Source organism: Cyclopterus lumpus, chromosome 11 (genome assembly GCF_009769545.1).
Source record: "Cyclopterus lumpus isolate fCycLum1 chromosome 11, fCycLum1.pri, whole genome shotgun sequence".
Lineage (NCBI taxonomy): Eukaryota > Metazoa > Chordata > Actinopteri > Perciformes > Cyclopteridae > Cyclopterus > Cyclopterus lumpus.
The window spans coordinates 3,128,713-3,143,499 of NC_046976.1; the positions used below are offsets into that span (position 1 = coordinate 3,128,713).

The following is a 14,787-nucleotide window of genomic DNA, read 5'->3' on the forward strand; positions in this document are numbered from 1 at the left end:
TGTTTCAGTAAAGCAGGTTTTCTGAATATTTGGTTCGCAGACAGTTGACGCTCCAGAGGCCGATGCTTATGTTTCAAGCTTCCCCATGTAACTGATTACTGAAGTCCAGCAGGACTTCAGATTAACATTAAATTAACTTTTTCAGTGGGTTATTTATGAAATCATAAATGTCTGTTTGATGCACATCTCAGTGCAGGACAAACCCGTTTATATACTGGAATGTCTTCAACTGGTCAAAATGTAAAAGATGCCCTTTACTGTCACAGACTTGAATTGACTAAACAGCTTCTTTCAAAGCAGCGTCTCCTGTCCTCATCATTGTCAGAACTCATCGAAACTCCTCCTCCTCCTCCTCCTTCTCCTCTGTGCAAGGACAGTGAGATTCAAGTGCAGCTTCATCATCTAAAGTAAACTTTCACCAGTGTAACAGAAGCTCACCGTCCCTTTTTTCAACCTTTCACACAAGGCATTGGCTCATGCAGACACAAGCGTGCAGCAAATAACACCATTTCCAGGTCATCTGAATTTAAATAGAGAGAAGAAAATAGAGAAGAAAATAAAGCCACAATAGTTGAGTACAAATCACACATCGTCCCCTTTCGTCCCCAGCAAACATCCGTCTTCCCTCCGCTGTGCTCGGTGACTTTTCACCTTATTTCAGAATTGCGATATTTCTCGTGGAAAATGTGTAACTTTTTTTTTGTCTTTTTTTTTTTTTTTTGCTTAAGTAGCCAAGGCATTTTGCACCAAGGAGAAAACATAAATCATCATCTTATAAATCTCAGAGGTAGAAACCCTGACAATTTACTCAGCGAGAAGATTGACAGGCAGACAGACAGACAGACAGACAGACAGACAGACAGACAGACAGACAGACAGAAGTGAACAAACCCTGTCTGTGTTTAAGAGGCCGTCTGTGAGTCTTAAAAGCAGCAAACAAGAAATGATAAAAGAAAGACAAAAGAAAATGCAGTAAGAAGTAAAGGAGAGCTCAGATGAAACTGTCGGGAGTCTTTTTGTGCAATCCGAGGAGCTGCGGCTCTCTCAGACGTAGAGGATGACGTTACTGTCTGCGGGACAGTGAAGGCCGTCCAAGGGGTTCAGAGCTCGGCAGGACGGGGGCTGCTGGCCGGCTAGCAGGTGGCAGCTCTTCGGGTGAGGCGAGTCACAGTCGTCCGACGTCAGCTCGGCGATGTCGTCCGACTGAGTGTCCGACATCTCCAGGTCACTGCGGATGCTCTCCGGCTGAGCCAGGGTGACGTCTCTGAGCCCCTCCCTGATGGACACGCCCGGCGACAGTCCCAGCACCGACCCGGACAGAGCCCCGCCCCGCCTGGAGCTGCAGTCCTGAGGCTCCTCCACCCCGGAGGCCGTCGTGATTGCAGCGGAGCCCGGGGCCGGGCTTAGGTCCTCTTCGCTGGTCAGGCAGAGGTGACTGGGTTTGGTCTCGATGTCCACCTGGATCTCCAGGTTGGTGCACTCCCTGCAGAGACAGGTTCATTGGCAACCAGTCAGTCCTAATGCTCAAACTACTGAAGAACAAAGACCTCGACGGACGCTCAGAGGGGGACGCAGTCTTTTTGGATGTATTTGGAAACATATTCGAAAGAGAATTCTTTCGGAAAAATATATGGAAAACATTGAGATTTGAGTTTTTCGAGCCGTTGATGTGTTGAAATATATATTACATTTGCGAAAGACTATTGTTAAAAGTTGGGTGTACCATAAGTAACCCTGAAACATCCTCATCTTCAGCGTGACAACCACATATTAAAATGGTTTAAATGCTCTATCAACAAGAGGAGGAACAAAGATGTATTTGGCCCTTACACGTTGCTCTATTTCCTATTTCCTATTAATATTCTGACATGACAACTACCGAACCTCTCAGAGAGAGTGTGTTGAATGAAAAAAAGAGGGAGATAGAGATCAAAGACACCACAGAAGAAGACGAATGTGTCACCTGTCGGGTAGCGTGTAGGACGAGATGATGGATCCGGCCATTCCACGGGTGCTGGCACAGTCGCTCCCTGCTCCCAGGCTGCCTGTCTCCCTCTGGGCGGACTCTTTAGCCAGCTCCCCCGCCTGCACCTCCAGCCTGGAGGACACAAAGCATACTGATCAATAAAAATGAACCACTGCACACCGATCAGGACAGGACCGTGACACATTGGCACCGGAGCTCTCTTTTCATCAGTTCTGCCACTATAGGTCCTGTTCTCTACATTAAGTTGGTTGGTTTCCACGTCCATCAGCAGGATATCTTGATCATGTTATGGACTAATGTTTATCCAATTTAATAATTTGATTGAATTCAACTTTATATTTAGATAAGTCATGATTAACTCCCCTCCCTATGTCACAAGCAGGCTCATTAGAATATCATAAAAATGAGGCGCACTTAAGCCGAGGGCGGAGTTATTCATATAGCATATATTTAGTTCATATTTCAGTGATCCACATTACCCATTTCCATTAAACTACTCAGCTCTTCTTCCTCACCTGCTGTACTTGCTGGTGCGTGCTCCCAAGGCACCGCCCACCAGTGTGTTAAAGTGGGGCGTGCCACCCAGAGTCCCAGGGGCCACGGAGAGCCCCTCGCTGGGGGAAGTGGTGCTCAGACCGCTGAGGGCCCCGTCCAGACTGCTCTCGCCGAGGCTCGGGGACTTGAGGGCTCGCCACGCATCAGCCACTGCAAAATCACATGGAGAATATTATTTATAATAAGATCTGGTGAATGGTATCCTGCCCCTCCCCTTTTTGTTAATCAGGAAGTGTTTGGCTTCCTCACCTGTGATGGGACCATCGTCATCATCGAAGTCAATGCGTACGCCTCGTCCCTTCCCTCTGCTGACACCGCAGCCTCCTCCCCGACACAGAGAGATGGGCACCACGCCGTACACGTAGGCCAACATGATGGGCACGCCGATTCCTGAGCAGGGACAGAAACAGAAGCACACCGGTTGGATTTCATCCCCAAAACGTCTCAAGTGATGTCTGGTTTCAGCTGCTCGTTGTTGAGTGTCTTACCAACGCTGACAGCCGCGATGACAGGGGCGGTGATGATGGACAGGGCCACGCCTCCTGTGATGGCCAGGTTCCTCCTGTGACGAGACGTCTTCTTCAGCTCGTAGTGGGCGTGGATCTGCAGCAGAGCACAGCGAGAAGGGTGGAGGTTAAAGGTCGGACTTTTGATGGATTTAAATTGAGGATAACATAAAGCTGATGATTTACCGGTACTATAGCATTCGTGGTACTCATGGTAACTAATAAACGTACAGGCATGCTGAGTAAATGTAAATGATTATCCTGAATAATGAACTGCAGTTTAAAGCATTTAAAGTATTAAATGATAAATATTAACACCCATGTAGCTGATGTCATTTGTCCAAAATGCAATTAGTGCAAACAATTTAATATATGTATTGTTTTTTTATTTTGTCGTAACATTTTGTTACAATTTGTACACATTTCTTAAAAATAAATATCGTCAGGCTTGGAGCATACCATATGAAAATCAATTCTTCTAAAAATGTGTTTTAGTGAGCAGAGCATGGAAGACAAATATATGTGTTGGTCCCCTGCCATCTTCGTGTCCTTTCAACTTAATTAAAGCTGTAGAAAGAGTCCAAATAAATTCCTCCACAAAAAATGTGTAAAATATTCCTATAAAAGAAGCACTATATAAAACTGTTTCAATCATGTGCTGTTACAAAGCCATCTCCACACTGACAGGAATGTACCTTTCTGGATAAATGGTGAATCCCACTGTAGTTTGAAGTATATCAAACAAAACCATCATGCTAACACCTCCTGAGGTTCTTGTAACCATTAAAAGGACACAACCTCCCCTCTCTTTGAAACAACTACATCTATGTTGCAGACAACCAGAGTCCTCCATACTTGGGCAGGTTGGAACAAACAGGTGAGCTTCTGCGTCTAACTAAGTTAATCTAACTCTGTGTTTCCCCTAGGTTTACAGCTTCAGGGAGGGGGGGATGTATGATGGCCAACAGTAAGCCTCCTCTCAGAGGTCATGTCTGGATGTTGTGCCAGTAGACTTCCTGGCTGGGGCCTGGCATCAGGAAGTGGAGTGCCTGCCTAATGGGGCAGAGGTAAACATGCCCTCTGAGGAAAAAGGAGGGAATGGATGGAGTTCGGAGCGTATGTCAATGTGCAGCCAACAATAAAACAAGGTTGCACATGTGAAGGGTCCAAAGATACACATCCTCATGTCAAAGCAAAGAAAAAGCTAATGAATCAATGAGTTCTATGTGGTGATCCAACGGGAGCGAAACACAAACAACTTAGATTTGACTTCCTTTTAGTGTTCTTTGAGCCTGAAAAGAAAGATTCCTTCAAGTCCTTTTCAAAGAAGGAAGCCTTCAACAACAACAACACTGCCACATCAATAGAGCCGTGTCACTTTTTGCTGGACTCAACATTTGTTTCATCAATCCAGACTTTCTGTCTGAATCAGACAAGTGAAACATGCTGATCCTGGCTCAGTGTTGCTGTTGATGAAACCTGTCGGATGCTGATATCTGCTGTGAAGTTTGTGCGTGTGGGACCTGTTTGGTGACACTGTATCCACAGGTCCTGTGAATGTGTTGGTGTTAGTCGGTGCAGGCAAGCTGCAAAGAAAATGCTGAACAGGTACCGAGGGGAAAGGGGATCGTGGGGTTGAGCGCCGCAGAGAGGACACTGCAGTAAATACAGGGACACGTGTGACGGAGGAGGTGAAGTGGAGGTGACGAGGATGTGTGCAGTCCTCTCCTACAGTGCCACGCTGTCCTTTTTAAAGTATGTATCCATCACAGGGAAATAACTTAATGAAATGTAGTTAACCACTTCTGACTCTTCACACTGCGGGATCCTGAAAGACTTCTATAGAAAACTGCAGTTCCACTTCTCTCCACAAGAGAGAGCTACAGTGTGTTAATGTGCAGAAATAAATGCCATTTCATTTCCTTCCTCTTGTTATGAGAAAGACCATTACCGTTTTTGTCTCTAATAACATAACAGAACAATAATAACATAACATCATAACCAACTACATTACATTACATGTCATTTAGCTGACGCTTTTATCCAAAGTGACTTACAATCATGTTACATTCATACACAGCTACAGGGAACAACTCAGGGTTAAGTGTCTTGCTCAAGGACACATCGACTAGGGCGGGGATAGAACCACCAACCCCCTGATTGAAAGACGGGCATGCTAACCACTGACCCACAGTCGCCCCACTACAAAAACAGAACGCGGTCATGATCATATCTTATCTTATGGAGAACAGACTTGTGCAGTTTCCCTTATTTTGAAAATGATGTATTTGAACATTTCTGCTTACTGGGGTCCCTAAACAGTCTTAGAGTTACATAAATTGGGTTTCACCAAAAAGTGAAGACTCTTTGTTTCCAGTGATGATGATATTGTGAGTCCCCCTAATGATAATCACAGCCTCATGAAACTCTGCATCTATAAACTAAACAACTGCATTCAGACCTGAAATAGGTTGAGATGTTTATGGACCCTCAGTTGACCACAGGTCTGTCCTCTTCACTATCAGCTGTGGGTTCTGATGTTGAAGCGCTACCATTTTCTTATACTATTAGCATTTACTTCTTTTTGTATTCTTAATTTAAATTTAAATGATATAATATTTTTACCGGGAGGAAGGAGGACGGAGCAAAAGTCAGTTTTTCATTGTACACAGTAACTGTCTGTTAACTGTGCATACGACAATAAACATATCTTGAATCGTGAATCTCTCGGATCTTAAAGTCTGTTTTTAGGTCAGTATGGTCGTTGCTGTGAATAGAAACCGTTTTGTGGTTTTTAACACTGTTAAACTGAACTTACACAGAAAAGGTTTTTGTTCCGCTATGTCGTAAATTCCAGATAATCACCGAAGCCGTGTTGTGAAAGAATAACTGTGGCAGAGCAGTAAACTATTTGTGAAGTTTTTCCACTTCTGGTTCCTTTAGCTGGAGATAAATGTGAAGTGATTCGCTGTCAAATTGATACTTTGTAATCCTTAACAAAAATGAAATAAAACTGAAAAATGATCCAAAACAATCAACTCACTCAAACCCTGAGATAAAAAAAAAGGTAGTTACTTGAATGCTAGATTGTAGTTGTTGTAACGTTTAGCTTTAGGCTGTGTCGTTTTAAAAAAAGGTCAATATGTACTTTAAACAGAAAATACCATAAACCAGAGGAATAAATCAAGAGTACACATGATGAAAAACAAACAAGGACTAGAACTAGAAACTAGGAACTAAGAACACTTGTTTCTCTCCCATTAAATCTTGAAGGTCAAAGCCCAGCGCCCTTTAATTAAAGTGTGTCACGCTGCTACAGGAGCTGAAGCGTCTCCCTCTCTGCGGGTTTCTCACCTTGCGGCCGACGTAAACGGGGATGCCGATGACCATGGCAGGAACGGCGATGCCTGCGATGAGGGTGATGCCGACTGGAGCTCCGATCAGAGTGCCCAGCTGCCACAAAATCTTCTTCTTCCTGCTCCAAGGCTTCTTCCCCCAGAACGTGCAGCCAGATGGACTGATGGAGGGAAGAAGAGGAGGGGGAGAGCCAAGGAGAGCGACGTCAGTGAAATCCAAAAACATCGAGCCGATACAAACAGTGAAGAAAAGAGATTCCAGTACCTGAGGTAGTGCAGGTCGGAGATCTCCTTCATGCACAGCCAGCAGAACTCGCAGCCGCAGACGGCGCAGGTCATGTGGTTGCAGCTCCCATCGTTCATCTTGATGATGTAGGCACCACAGCGAGGGCAGGGCTTGATGTCATCAGCTGGGGACAGAAGCAAGATCAAAACTAAGTGATATTTTGCACGGGGTTAAAAGGTTGTTCGAGGTAAATGTCGACATTCTGGGAAATATGGTTGAATCCTTTTATGCCGAGAGTGAGATGAGGAGATCGATACCCCTCTTGTATCTGTATGCTAAATGTGAAGCTGGAACCAGAAGCAAGGTCACTTTTTTACGGGTTACGTTCGGATCCAACCAGCGAAGCTTTCGAGGTGATGGGAAGTGGGTTTTGTTAACCAGGATAGCTAAAGCTAAGCTAATTCATGGGACAAATACAAGAGTGGTATCGATCGAACTCTCAGCAAGAAAATAAATATGGGCATTTCTTAATTATATTCATATTGAATGCATACAATTCAGATTTCAACTGGAAGAAAGACGAAACTCTACGATGGTCCCATCTAATTAGTTCTAATCTTCCTTCTTTTGGCAACAAAATCAAACATCATTAGAGTAATAAGACAAATGCATTGGTTTGTCCTCTCATGCATTTTAAAGGAAAGAAAGCAAAGAAGCCAAGAAAAAGTCAATTTACTGTGATATTGATGCTGTCTGCTCTTTAAAGGGCCTTTTGGCATTTTAACTTGGAGAGCCTGGCAGATCGGCCTGAAATGGCCACTGAGTGTGTGAGTGTGTGAGTGTGTGTGTGTGTGTGTGTGTGGTTGCTGTTCTTTGTGCACTCCGCATTCTGCTGACACACTCTCTTGCCTCACTTTCTTCTGCTCCTATTTTCCTCCTTTTATCTCTCTCTCCCTCTGTCTGTTTATAGCTGTCTATATCTCGTTGGCTAATCAGCAGGTATGAACAGGCAGGGATACAGACAGGTAGACAGACAGGTAGACAGGCAGGGAGACAGACAGGTAGACAGGCAGGGAGACAGACAGGTAGACAGGCAGGGAGACAGACAGGTAGACAGACAGGGAGACAGACAGGGAGACAGACAGGTAGACAGGCAGGTAGACAGACAGGTAGACAGGCAGGGAGACAGACAGGTAGACAGGCAGGGAGACAGACAGGTAGACAGGCAGGGAGACAGACAGGTAGACAGGCAGGGAGACAGACAAGGAGACAGGCAGGGAGACAGACAGGTAGACAGGCAGGGAGACAGACAGGGAGACAGACAGGTAGACAGGCAGGTAGACAGACAGGTAGACAGGCAGGGAGACAGACAAGGAGACAGGCAGTGAGACAAGGAGACAGACAGGTAGACAGACAGGTAGACAGGCAGGGAGACAGACAGGTAGACAGGCAGGGAGACAGACAGGTAGACAGGCAGGGAGACAGACAGGTAGACAGACAGGGAGACAGACAGGGAGACAGACAGGTAGACAGGCAGGTAGACAGACAGGTAGACAGGCAGGGAGACAGACAGGTAGACAGGCAGGGAGACAGACAGGTAGACAGGCAGGGAGACAGACAGGTAGACAGGCAGGGAGACAGACAAGGAGACAGGCAGGGAGACAGACAGGTAGACAGGCAGGGAGACAGACAGGTAGACAGGCAGGGAGACAGACAGGGAGACAGACAGGTAGACAGGCAGGTAGACAGACAGGTAGACAGGCAGGGAGACAGACAAGGAGACAGGCAGTGAGACAAGGAGACAGACAGGTAGACAGGCAGGGAGACAGACAGGTAGACAGGCAGGGAGACAGACAAGGAGACAGGCAGGGATACAGACAGGTAGACAGGCAGGTAGACAGACAGGTAGACAGACAGGGAGACAGACAGGTAGACAGGCAGGGAGACAGACAGGTAGACAGGCAGGGAGACAGACAAGGAGACAGGCAGGGAGACAAGGAGACAGACAGGGAGACAACCAGGGAGGTAGCAGCCTGGATTGTCTTATGAGTCAGTCTAGCTCTTCTGGATTGGCGTCAGTTCTTCTGAACACTTGGCAGACTGGAAGTGGTGAATTAATGAATTAAGGGGAAAACTGACAGAAGACTGACTGAGGACAGCCGGGGGGCAATTGATAGATTTTTAATCAAAATGGAATTAAAGACGCACACACGCCCTCACGCGTGAGGATGTTCTCATGCACAGGCGCGGATGTTTGTATATAACCACAACAAGTGAATTAAAGAGCTCCCTCGACACTTTGTGCTTGTTTGTAGAAGGTTAAAAGAGAAGATCGACCCCGCTCTCATGCCTGTGCTGTAAATGTGACAATAAATTAGCTTAGCTTAGCATAAAGACGAGCACACTACCTAAAACTCATTGGTGGATTTACCTTGGGCATTTAAAGAATATGTGTAAAAGTACTGGGTGTTTTCCTGAATATCTACAATACTGAACAGTCTCACATGGTATCCATGGTAACTGTATTTAGTCTAACACTTATAGAGACTAACAGGTTCAAAATGTCCTCCCATGTCACCGATGATGTTCTTAACCTCAACAGAGAAGTTTCCCCAGTGAGTTTTTCAGAAGCATATCTTTAAACGATTATTTTGAACTTCACTCAAATACAGTTATGAAAAACAGGAACAAATAATGCTCAACTCTAGCGGAGTGTTACTGTGTGGTTGAACTGCCGAAGGTGGACTAGGAGGACTAAAACGTTGAAAATCTGACTCAGTTTGCCCACAGAAATGTTGTAAATGCTGACGGGGAAGCAGGGCGCTGCATCAAGATGCTATCAGGAGGAGAAGCTGTGGTGGGAACACCGGGGAGCCGGCACCACGCACGCCAGACGAGTTTGACTCGGCGCTCTGACGGCCTTGATGGAGACTGAGAGACGGAGAGTTCTCAGAAGTGAGTCGGATATTTGTGGGTCGGAAATGCTGCGGGGGAAAAAAATTCTATCTGTCTGTTTATGTCAGATAGAAGCTCAGCGCGTGTGTGTGTGTGGTGTGTGTGTGTGTGGCTGGGGAGGTGCGTCCTCACCTGGTCCCTGCTCCTGTGTGTAGCTGGGGGAGTGGTTGCTGTGGGTGTGCAGGGACTGCGCCCTCTGCTGGCGGGCCGAGTCGCAGGTCTGGTTGGGATGCCAGGCCTGCTTGCAGTGGTAGCAGAACTCGGCGCCGCATCCCTCTCTGCGACACACCAACCGGGGACAGCTGGCACAGCCCGAGGCGATGATGGCAAATCTGAGAAGAAGAGACGGGCGAAGAGCGAGAAGGGCGTTCAATAGTGTGGAGTGAGATCATGAAGATGTTTTTATGAGGCCCTATTTAAAAGTCATACAGTTTAACTAAAGCATCAATAAACAGAATCCTAATGAATCATAAAAGACTGACATATCAAAAGGGTTGTTCGTACTGAGGATCGACTGAAGTCATCTGCTCTATATTCGAGACGGTTCACATAAAGACACAGCAGTCGACCGTGTGTTGGCGCGAGAGGGAAAGTTTTCAGGGGATCGTTCTCTGGGCAGCTTGAATAACTTAACTGAATTTCATGCACTTTGGTTCCACTTTATGCTGATGGTATCATATATTATGTGTTTTTCTGTCCCTTGGAAACATCTAAGCTTAAATCATTCAACTCTATCCTTTTTGTACACTGCATGATAGTTTTACAATCACATTTATTTAACTTTTTTTGGCATTGAAGGGCCACGTTATGAAGGGCAGAACAAAATGTGACAATCCAGATATATGTGTTATGGATTCCTCTTTTTTTTCTTTTCTAAGAAAGGGCTATGAATCCTGAGAATATAGCTTTCCACTAAACTTCACTGTTTTTTGTTTGAGTTTTTTTTAAATATCCTGGTACAATTAAACAGACATACCCACAACTAATCTAGCTTTCTCTGTGGAGGCGAAAACCTCATCAAGAATATATATACTCAACTATACCAGACAAACCATTCTTTTGTTGTGTATACAGTGATGTCAGCACACTTCTGAGAAAATCATAATCAATAAAGAAAAAAAAGGGTGGCGTTATATAACAGTAAGGACAAAGAAGGCAATTGTAGGGAGGAAGAGGCACTGAGTTACAGGCTATCAATCACTGAAGAAATCACAAAGGAGGCCAGTCATCAAGTATCAAGTATAAGTGGGAGAAAAGCTGCTGGAGGAGTGATAACAAAAGCTACACACGTGTTGCCTTTTTTCTACCCCGATAAAACAAAGACGATGTTAGTCGAGCGTTCCAGTTTTTTTTCTTTTCCAAGAAAAAAAGGGAAGAAGCGAAGTGATAACGCCACAAACTTATAATTGTTCTGGCACGCCTCCAACACATGTCGCTCATTATTGGCTCTTGAGGCGGCGTGACAGGCCGCGGGAAATAAACGTCCGCGAATCGTGGGAGACAGGAAGTTCACTTTTCTCGGGACGGGCCGAGGCGAGAGGTGGCATTCCTGCAAAGGGACGCGTCACCCTGCGCACGTGAGGGTTTACACGTGCACGTCTGCCTCAAAGCATTTGCAGAAGTTGCCTCCTGTGGTGATGAAACAAAGTGTGCAGACAGGTTTCAGCAGGCTTCAAAGGCCTCAACACTTAAATGACTAAGGGGAAACAAAGAGCGCAGAGATAAGGGCTTTCTTTTCTTCCTGCCACATCAGCCCTGGGCCTGAAGTTAGTCAACAAAAAACAGAACAGCAGAGTGTCTGAACTGCAGGGCTGCAACTAACGATTTAATAATCGATAATCTGTCGATTATTTCTTTCGGTTAATCGATGAATCTGATAAAAACCCTTTATTCAAAAACAGAACTTACAGTGCTTTACTCGCCCGACAATTTGTGGTTTATTCGCATCGGAGAGGGGGCGTGGCTTATCTTGCACCACGTACTAATCGATAATGAAATTCGTTTCCAACTTTTTTAATAATAGACTTTTATCGATTAATTGTTGCAGCCCTAGACTGAAAACGCTCCTCACGAGCTCAACATTCAATCACATTTAAATAACTTCACCTAAAAGTTCAAAACAGTGCTGCTTTATGATACACAAAAACAAAAACAAAAACCTTAACATTAGACCCCAGGGCGTTGTGAATTACAGCAGCGATACACTGCATTGGATACTTGTTGTGCAGTTCTCTATGTACATGTATGTGTCCCTACCAAATAAAACAAAGTCTAAATCCCAACGTTTATATTGCGACTTCTATATTTACAGTGAGGTCCCACAGGATTTAAATGTATGCACTTTGGTCCTTGAAATCTACATTGCAATTACAAAAAGAGAGAGAGAAAAGCTGCACAGAAGATATGACAATTTATCCTGAGGTGGTCATGAATGTCTGGACCATCGCAATCCGTCCAATTGCAGGCATCCATACAGCTAGCATGGCTAAAGAACAACTAGAGAAAAAAGAGAGCGATAGAGCATACAAGTGTGCTCCTCATCTGGCTAACTCTGGACTAGTTGCGGTACAAAGAACAGGTTGCCATGGCAGCTTTTCCCTGGGAGAGCATCCCGCGTCACAACTGCCTCACGATTGGTGGATCGTGATGCTGCGTCGAGAGAAATCCGGGCTGACATTTCCAGGACAGGGAGAGACAAACGGAGAGAGAGAGAGAGAGATAAGAAAGAGATGGATAGAGTGAGATCACGAGCCGAGACGTAGATGTGGAATACAGTGAGACAGATTCAGGAGGAGTTTCACGAGGGCCGGCGTGCGGTGTGTTGAGAGAAAACGTGCAAAGGCAGTCCTGTCAGTGTTCAGCTCCAGAGAGAACCACCTGGGAATCCTGCTGAGCTCGTAAATGCAGCGTTACAGCACGCGGCGAAGCCGCACGCTAACAGCAGGCTGTGTTCAAACCTGACTCACACAGAAACATGCAAAAACACGTGACGCACGAGGCCCGAAATCTGAAGCAATGTCACGCACGCACATGCACGCCGAGGCCAGGGCGAGCACGTATTGATCTGTCTAATTAAGTCCCAACTCCTGTTACCCCTGGCAACGCTCCCTCTACATGCTGCACCGATAGTCGTCATGACAACTGACAGCCGGAGAGAAGACGGCGCTCTTTGTTCTCAAGCACAGAGGCAGAGACCTTAAAGGCAGGATGAGGCGAGCGGGTCACACGTGTTATTGTGGTTCAGATGAGAATTTAGAGAGATTTACCAGTTGTAGATTTCAAATGAATTATCTTCTTTCTTCTTCTCCGTTTTTTTTTTTTTGCAGTAAGAAAACACTGAAATCAAAAGACAAGTGCACCCAGGTGTGTGTTTGCTTTGTGTGCTTTGCGTCACAGTTTTGGTTGTAGACCCAGACAAGGCTTCTTCATAGTTGTCGTCACCGTGACCTCCCCCATTGCTTTATGGATAATGGTTTTGAATCCTCGAATTCGTCTTTTTTTAAAGAAAATGTTACAATTAACTTGAACATGAACTGAAAACACTGAAAGGGTTGTTAACCTTTTATGATGAAAACACAGACAACTCCAAGAACGGACATCGCCGTGGTCGTGACCCTGTCAATCACCTTGTAGCCCCGCCCTAAAGCCTGCTTGATGGTCTGTTTGACTCTAAATGGACCATCATTTACTAAATGAACATCATGCTGTATTAAAGAAGACTTGAAACTAGAGATGGAGACCATAAACTCATGTTTACAATGTTTACTGAGGGAATAAATAATAATTTTCTCATAGACTTTTATACAATCTGTTTTTTGCAACCAGAGAAGTTGCCCCCTAATGGCCATTGCAGAGGATGCAAGTTTAAAGCACTTTGCTTGCCACCTGGTTTCTTTTAAAAGCTTTAAAAAGCTTTAAATATTTCTATAGAAACCAGGCGTTATAATATTTAAAGGTTTAGTTTGAATACAATCCAGCAGTTTGGGATGATATTAACATGTTTCATGAAAATAAACGAGGAATTGTTCAAAATCTAAAATTCAAACAAACAGCAGAAACTGTGGCAGACTATTTACACATCCAGCAGACACGAAGCAACATTAGAATTCATTTGACGTGATGTTTGTCCATCTGATGAATCGCCACTCTGCTTTCAGCTCTCCGTCTCCTGGGGGGAATATTTGTCTCTATGTTCACCAGCTAGCTGCTATCTTTGTCTGTTTGGTGCTGGGAAGGTAGTCAACAGAAACCAGATCACATTTACATAACACACACACACACACACACACACGGCCGTAAGCTGTAAAGACTCCATTCACAGTTATACTGAATATATTCACACCAATTTCACTGTTTCTGTGAAAGCGAGCTCTCCAGTGACCGACGCTGTAGTTGGCAGGTGTGTGTGTGTGTGTGTGTGTGTGTGTGTGTGATGTGTGTGTGCACAGAGATGTTTCTCTGTCACCAGCCGGGGCTGTTTGTGGTGAATATTAATTTGGATTTAGTCACTGCTGGCGTCAGACAGGATGATAAATATGTGGGTCAGCGCAGCAGTCGACCTCTCTTCTAATGATACAGCTCATGCAAACACACACCTTGGTTTTTGTTGACTTTACAACGTACTGACTAACTTCTAACCCCCGTCTGCTTATCTTTGCCTACACGACTTTCACAAACCCAACCCTAAAAGATTTTCCTCCATGAGCGATGGCCAGAATGTCCCCTCTGCTCTTGGTCTCTAGGACGGAGGCTCAGAGTTTATTTCACAAGTCATAAGCTGTATGATCAGACACAAAAGTATGACAGCATCCTGTGGAAAGGCTGAGCCAAAGAGGCTCTTTAAAAGGAGCAATGTGTCAGATCAGAATAGGATCTTATTTTAAAACAGAGACATCTACTGAAACGATGACGCTAACCAGCTAGCCCCGTCCCGTCCTGTAATACCCGGGTATCTGGGGAGGCGATAGTGAGTCACTGTGGCGTCTAGTTTTTCCATCGGTCCTCCAGGAGAGGATGAAGACGCAGAGATGTCAGTCTCTGGTCCGTGTACGTTTTGATACTTTGTCTATTGGATTAAATCCAAAGTGGCAGAAACAACAAAACATTTTCATTTGGTCCTTCCCATCGCCATGAGACTATTTTGCTGGGAGGATGGCGGGTAGCTCTGGGAGACGGCCCTTCAGTCAGCGGTTAGCTGTAGCA

The 14,787-nt window shown here is 45.2% G+C and overlaps 1 protein-coding gene across 1 annotated transcript in view; it reads right to left on the reverse strand.

The window, feature by feature from the left end:
- Positions 1–233: 233 nt before the first annotated feature.
- rnf19b (ring finger protein 19B) overlaps positions 234–14,787 on the reverse strand; it is a 30,883-nt gene continuing 16,329 nt past the window's right edge. Inside the window, exons 3-10 of the mRNA XM_034544641.1 lie at positions 9,718–9,917; positions 6,670–6,814; positions 6,403–6,565; positions 3,031–3,145; positions 2,792–2,932; positions 2,503–2,692; positions 1,964–2,098; positions 234–1,483 (exon numbers count right to left, since the gene is read on the reverse strand). Of these exons, the coding sequence (XP_034400532.1) occupies positions 1,045–1,483; positions 1,964–2,098; positions 2,503–2,692; positions 2,792–2,932; positions 3,031–3,145; positions 6,403–6,565; positions 6,670–6,814; positions 9,718–9,917 (1,528 nt within the window). The 3' untranslated portion in view covers positions 234–1,044. The remainder of the gene's footprint in view (positions 1,484–1,963; positions 2,099–2,502; positions 2,693–2,791; positions 2,933–3,030; positions 3,146–6,402; positions 6,566–6,669; positions 6,815–9,717; positions 9,918–14,787) is intronic.